General features: G+C 46.9%; 1 protein-coding gene across 1 annotated transcript in view; it reads right to left on the bottom strand.

Annotated features, from left to right (window-relative positions):
* DSCR3 (DSCR3 arrestin fold containing) overlaps nt 1–4,059 on the bottom strand; it is a 59,433-nt gene extending 55,374 nt beyond the window's left edge. Inside the window, exon 1 of the mRNA XM_023519592.1 lies at nt 3,937–4,059. Coding sequence (XP_023375360.1) covers nt 3,937–3,993 — 57 coding nt within the window. The 5' untranslated portion in view covers nt 3,994–4,059. The remainder of the gene's footprint in view (nt 1–3,936) is intronic.
* Between the last annotated feature and the right edge of the window lie 3,152 nt (nt 4,060–7,211).

Genomic DNA, 7,211 nt, shown 5'->3' with positions numbered 1-7,211 from the left:
ACTGTTTGGCAGGCCTCGGGCCAGATTCAAGCCCACCAACCTGGGTGTATGTGGCAGGTACCCTTGCCACTGAGCTACAGGTGCTGAGCATATTCCCCTATTCTTATTTTGAGAATGTTCCAAGCTCTGGAAAAATTATGAGAATACGGAGTAGTTGAGAAATTAGAACCCTCAAATGCTGCTGGTCGACTGTGAAGTGATACAGGTGTAATGGAAAAAATTAAACAGAAACAAAATCAACTCTTGGGTATACATACCAAAGAGAAGTAAAAACATTCGCTTGCACAAAAACTTGTACTAGAGGTTCAGCACCTGTGGCTCAAGCGGCTAAGGCACCAGCCACATACACCTGAGCTGGCGGGTTCGAATCCAGTCCTGGCCCACCAAACAATGACAGCTGCAACCAAAAAATAGCCAGGCGTTCTGGCGGGCACCTGTAATCCCAGCTACTTGGGAGGTGGAGGCAGGAGAATCGCTTGAGCCTAGAAGTTAGAAGTTGCTGTGAGCTGTGATGCCACAGCACTCTACCCAGGGCAACAGACCCAGCCAAAAACTTCCAAAAAAAAATTTTTGTACTAGAATGTACATATGAGCATTCATAATAGCCAAAAGGTTGAAGTAACCAAAATGTCCAACAACAAAAAGTAGTTAAACAAAATGGTTAAACAAAATGTAGAGTATCTATCCAATGGACTCTGAGGTTAAACAAAATGTGGAATATCTATTCAACAGAATATGAAGAACTGACACATGTTACAACATGCATAAACACTGAACAACTATGCCAGGTGGAAAAATGCAGTCACAAAAGACCACATACTGCATAATTCCATTTACATGAAATGTCCAGAATAGGCAAATCCACAGACACAAAGTAGATCTGGGATTGCCAGGGATTGGGGGGGAGAGAGAGAGAAAGAATGAGTAGTGACTGCTAAGGGATTCAGGGATTATCTCTGAAACTAATGAAAATGTTCTAAAATTACAACTCTGTAAATATGCTAAAAAACTACTGTTTTAACTATACACTTAAAAAGGGTGAGTTTTAGTTGGGTGTGGTGGTTCACACCTATAATCCTAGCACTTTGGGAGGCCACGGCAGGAGGATCACTTGAGATCAGGAGTTTGAAACCAACCTGAGCAAGAGCGAGAGCCCGTCTCTACCAAAAAGAAAAGAAAAAAACAAAAACTGGGCATGGTGGTGCATAGTCCCAGCTACTCAGGAGGCTGAGGCAGGACAACTGATTGAGCTCAGGAGTTTCAGTTTGCTGTGTGCTAGATGGCACTCTAAGATGAGGCAACTGAGCATGACTGTTTAAAAAAGGGGGGGAGAGTATCTGAATTTTATGGTATTTTAATTGTATCTTTATAAAATGTTATTAAAAAAATACAAAGTAGGTGGCGCCTGTAGCTCAAAGGAGTAGGGCGCCGGCCCCATATGCTGGAGGTGGTGGGTTCAAACCCAGCCCCGGCCAAAAGCTGCACACACACAAAAAAGAAAGTAGATATGTATTGCTTTAAACTACTTTCAGCACTTGTTGATATTTTGCTGCATTTGCTTCCTTCCTTTCCACTATACACACGTGAATATGTGCACAGACACAATTCATGGCTAGACACTTTGCTCCAAAATACTTTGGCATATGGAACAGTCTCCCACACAACCAAAACACAAATATCACATTCAGGAAATTCAACACCAACCTTTTATTCCTCTACTATACACTGGAAGAATAAGAGTTGTCTTAAGCCACATATTAAATACACAAACACTAGGGAAAGCTGATCAAAAAAAAAAGGTCTGTATTTATTTTTTGTGACATGGAACACCAAAGATAAGCAAAAATGTCTGCACAGGCTGGGTGCCCATAGCTCAGTGGTCAGGGCAACAACCACATGTGCCAGGGCTGGTGGGTTTGAACCCGGCCAGGGCCTGCTAAACAAAACAAAAAATAGCCTGTGGTCCCAGGTACTAGGGAGGCTGAGGCTTGAGAATCGCTTAAGCCCAAGAGTTTGAAGTTGCTGTGAGGTATGACGCTACTGCACTCTACCGAGGGTGTCAAAGTAAAACTATGTCTCAATTAAAAAAAAAAAAAAATCCTCACAAAATTGGCCTGCAGCTCACAGGTTAGACACCCCTGATCCATACTGAAGTTTATTTTTCATCAAAATTATGCATTAATTTGGTTTTCATATCCCTTTAGTCTTTTCTAATCTAGAAAGTCTTTCTTCTTGGGCAGCACTTGAGGCTCAGTGGGTGGGGCACTGGCCCCATATATGGAAGGTGGCGGGTTTAAGCCGGCTGGGCCAAACTGCAACAAAAAAATGACGGCGTTGTGGAGGATGCCTGTCGTCCCAACTACTGGGAGGCTGTGGCAGAACTGCCTAAGCCCAGGAGATCGAGGTTGCTGTCAGCTGTGTGACACCATGGCACTCTACTGAGGGTGATGAAGTCAGACTGTCTCTACCAAAAAAAAAAAGTCTTTCTTCTTTATCTTTTCATGACATTGACATTTTTGGAGAATCCAGATAAACTGTTTCAAGAATGTCCTTCAATCTGGATTTGCCTGATTGTTTTCTTATGAATCAATTTGGATTAAACTTTTTTTATTTTTTGAAACAGTCTCACTTTGTGGCCCTTGGTAAGAGCTGTGTTATCAAGCTCACAGCAACCTTAAACTCTTGGGCTGAAGCGATTCTCTTCCTCAGCCTCCCAAGTGGCTGGGACCACAGGCACTGGCCACAACGCCCGGCTATGCTTAGGGCCAGAGTCTCGCTCTTGCTTGGGCTGGTCTCCAACCTGTGAGCTCAGGCAATCCACCAGCCTAGGCCTCCCAGAGTGCTAGGATTACAGGTGTGAGCCACTGCACCCTGGATTAAATATTGTTGTAGGAGTACTGCATAGGTGAATTGTGTCCTTAGTGCATTATGCCGGGGGTATAAAATGTCATCTCATTAGTGAGGATGATAAAGTGGTATTAATTTGTTGGTCTTGGTTAGGGTGACCACTACTAGATATCACTCCGTTCTATAGGTAGCTTATTCTCTTAGTAATTAATAATGGGGACACAATTAATTTGAGTCTGTGTAAACATCAGGTTTTGCCAATTTTCTCTTACCCAAAAGTTTTAGCACCTGCTAAATACCTTTGCCTGGTATTCTATACCTCTGAGATCGCTTTGCATCGATGTGACCAACCACTGCTATCAATCTTATCCCACAGAATACTGGAGCTAACTGTGATTTCAACCTTAGCTGCACATGAGACTCACTCGTATCCCTAGGGCAATTTTATTTTTAAATTCCTCAGTGTGACTGATTCTTATGTAGAGAAAGGGTTAAGATTCCCTGAGTTAGAGGACTCTTACAATACCCTCTTTTTGCCATAAGGACACTGAGGCCCAAGAAGTTTAAATGACACAAAACTAGTTAGCGGCATAATTAAAGTTTTACTTTACTATACCTGCATTTTAATATGCCATACCTTCTATATGTTATTCAAACAATAAAACCAGAAAAATCAGTAACTTGTGTAGTATGCTATTACAAATGACTACCACTTCTATGCTGCCGCCATATGTGCGTATTTCTGCTTTCGATGTTAATTTTGCCTTTCATTCACTAGACCTTCACAGTCACGTCAGGAGAGCGGTTACGGGGTTAGGGTTTCTCCGCCCTCAGGAATCTCTGCAATCTCAAGCCTAGGAGTCCAGCTTGAGCAAGACGTTCAAGGCGCTAGATGGGCAGATGGTCAGACCTGCAGCCCTGACGCCAGGCGCTCGCCCGGGGGCCCCTCGAAGAGCAGCCGGCCTCGTGCGGTGAAACACCTGCCGGAGATGCACCTGGCGGTGCACGCCTGCCGCGCCCAGCGACTCTCCAACGGGCGCGGGGCGCTGCAGACGACTGAACCTGCAGCCCGCCCTCCCCCCAACTTACCCCAGCGTGATAAACTTTATTCGCTCTTTTAATCTTGATGTCAAGGGAGGTCCCCATCTCAAATTTTTCGCAGCAGCCGCCACTTCCGGCACTGCGTGACACGAAAGGAATCAGGACCGTCCAGACTCGCCAACCTGGCTGTGGCGTCACGTGACCTCGCGTCTACGCGCATCAACGCCCTACCACAGAGGGCGTCCGCTGCACGCCTTCCTACTTCCGGCGCAGGAGCGGGCCTCAGAGCGGCCAGAGACACTGTGGCCTCCGCCCCGCCCCCCGCGCGTGAGGGGCGGAACCTGGCTAGCCCCACCTCCTCCGCAAGGACATTCCGCCGGAAGCACTCTTCTGCCTGGTTTAGGACGGGGAGAGATTCTCGGCTCTTTCCGTGTGCCCCGCGGCTTGGGGAGGGGCCGAGGCTGTCTCGCCGGCCTCGCCAGTCTTGGCGGTTTCAGACCGCGTCAGGCTTTGCGGTGCGGGACCTGCGCCAGGGGTTGGCTTTCGGGGGGTTATAACTAGAGAAGGCATTCCCGTCACAGGCCGCCTTCCTCTCTCAACGCTAGCCATCCACTGTTGCCTTCGTGGGCTTCTGAGGAGGCGGCGCCGCTCCCTGCCCATTCCCGGTGAACTGTATTGCTCGCCCGCAGGGGCGCTGTCCCTGCGCTCCCGGCCTGCAGAACGCTGATTGGCGGGTGGCCCGGCTGCACCGCCCCTCCCCCCGGGCCCTGAGCCAAGGTCTCGGGCCCCGCCGCCTGACCTCGCTCCGCTGCGAGCCGGGCGCTGGGGCGGCCGACAGCCGGGCTCCGCGGGGCCGCGCGGCCTTCTGGGTATTCCCCAGGCGCGTGTCCTGGAACCCGGTGTCGAAGACTCATAGCTGCTCGGGCCCCAGCGCCCGAGCGTGGGAAGGCATGGCTTGCAGGCCCCGGAGCCCTGAGATTGGCTGGGAATGCAAGGCTGTGGCTCTGTCTAGCCGCCTTTTTTATTCGCAGCAACAACCGACTGAAGTAGACTCAACACGCATACTGTGGTTGGGGGGTGGTGGGGTGAGGTACTTCCTCCAGGCAGGGCGGGCAGTGCAGTGTTAGGCAACACGCCACCTTTATCGAAATAAGATCTCTGTAAATCTTTTGAATAAGGACTTTTCCAGTAAGCAGAAGGTCACATTTATCTTGATTATCTTGATAAGTTATTTAATAATGTGATGAAGAAATGCTTGTTTAAATTCCTTGATTCTGATACTTGTTTTTTACAAGTGTGATACTTTGGAGATGACATCAGAAATTTTATATAAAATGGGTTTAATGAATTAGTGTCATGAATGCCTCCCTCTTGAGAATTTAAGATGTTTTATACACCAACAGTGATAGTACTGCAGCTGCAGTTGCTTTTGAAGGTTGATTAATGTGATATTTCCAAATATTCAGGTCTCAGTTTTCAGCTCCTCTCTGCCCTCAGGACTTTAGTATCTGTCTTGAATATTTTCCTGACAACTCAAACTCAGCAATTCTAAAACCATTAGGGACTTAATCCAGTCTAGTCTATTTGAATTCAAGAAGCAAATCCCTCTCCATTTTACCATCATTTTCAACCGGTAAAAAAACCAATCTCAGTAGACTATGCAGAGAAACAGGAATAGAAACATGTGTCCAGATTCTATATGTTTGCTCCAGTAAGCCTGCTTTATACTTACTTTGTAAAAGAACACTTCCTAGTCCTTGAAGACAGGTGTGCCGTATTTTTATTGTCATTGTAAGATGTACACAATTTTAATGGAATCTAGTGCAGTGTAAAGAGCTCTGGTTCCAGAAGTTACCAGGGTAATTAGGTTATTAGGCCCTCTCTGTATGGTGAACACTCCCATTTTTCTCCAATTACTGCGCTTTTTAATTTTTTCCATCCCTTACCTACACCTTAGGTGATACCTTAACTTTCTGGTCAATTTCAGTTACTGAAAATCAGACCATGTTAAGTCTCATGAATTAAGTTGGACCCTAGATCTTTAGTGGGGGAGTTTGCAAGTTGTGGTTCTGCCTCTTAGACACTTCCTCAAGGTAGTTCAAGGCGTGGCCTCTGGGTTGAGACAAGGAAGAAGAAAATCAGGCATGTCTCCTTAACTGGCCACTACTGGAGTTTTCCAAGTAGATTCCTGCTTCTCTGTCTAACAGGTCCTTACTTGAAACTCCTTTCATGGGTCACAGAGGGGAAGGCCTAGTGGGGCCTTCTCCCCTCTGAACGTACACTTATATGGGAGACCTATCACCATCGGGATCTTTCCCATCACCCTGCTGCCAGCACTCAGCAGTACACTCAGGCTTTTAGGTGAGGTTCCAGCAAAACAGCTCAGGAGCATTTATCTTCCACTCCATCTACTCGCCCTATGAGAAATACACACACTTGCACACAAAAGGGCTGAACTAGAGGCTACCCCGTGGCCACTTCTCTCAGTCCTTGCCATCCCTCTTCAATCTTCTTGTTCCCTCTTGAAATACAGACAGAAATTAGCAAGAATGCTGAAAAAACAGATCTACAAATGACAAATGGAATACCAGCCTTCCCTTCCAGTCAGACCCTGATAGTTAGACTATCTTATAGGCTCCCCCATTACACTGCTTTTCCCAGAAACACCATACTGTCCAAAAGACTGGCCGCCTCCTTTCATTCCTTTTCCTGCCTTCTGTATAGACTGGAAGGAGAGGACTGGGGAAATATTTCATGAGAGCAGGACTACAACTGCAGCTTTCTGTTAAGCCCTGGGGGAAGCGTGTGGCATCTTCCATTAGAAGATGTAGTACTATGTAGTTTTCAGCTGTGAGCCTTATGCCAATTCTGAGACAATAGGAGAGGTCCTGCTATACGTCTTCAAATGGGTGCTGTGGTTCTCTGCCCAGACTCCTCCTTCAGGACTGAAGAACACATTCTTTGAACTGCTAGGAGTGTTGGTCTCCACAGTTCTCAGCTAAGTCACTCTTCAAAACTTGCCCTTGGCCAAAGAAAACTGCCTTGCCCAAGGGCATGCCCCCTTCTCTGGGGTAGGCCACAGGGAATGACTAATCAATTTAGAACATGAAGGCCTCTCTCCCTTGCCCTGATTTAGGACAACTCTGAAGGGCCATTCTAATTCCAAGCCCCTAGTATTACTTACCTTTGGAGCTAGAATGTTAGCAAATTACCCTAACGTGTACTAATTTTAAACAACACACATCGTTGGGCACAGTGGCTCACGCCTGTAATCCTAGCACTCTGGGAGAGGTGGGTGAATCCCATGACCTCAGGAGTTTCAG

The sequence above is a fragment of the Otolemur garnettii genome, unplaced genomic scaffold, assembly GCF_000181295.1.
Source record: "Otolemur garnettii isolate 467f Iridium unplaced genomic scaffold, OtoGar3 scaffold00180, whole genome shotgun sequence".
Classification (NCBI taxonomy): domain Eukaryota; kingdom Metazoa; phylum Chordata; class Mammalia; order Primates; family Galagidae; genus Otolemur; species Otolemur garnettii.
Note: the sequence above shows the minus strand (reverse complement) of the source record. Positions and strands in the feature narration are given on the sequence as shown.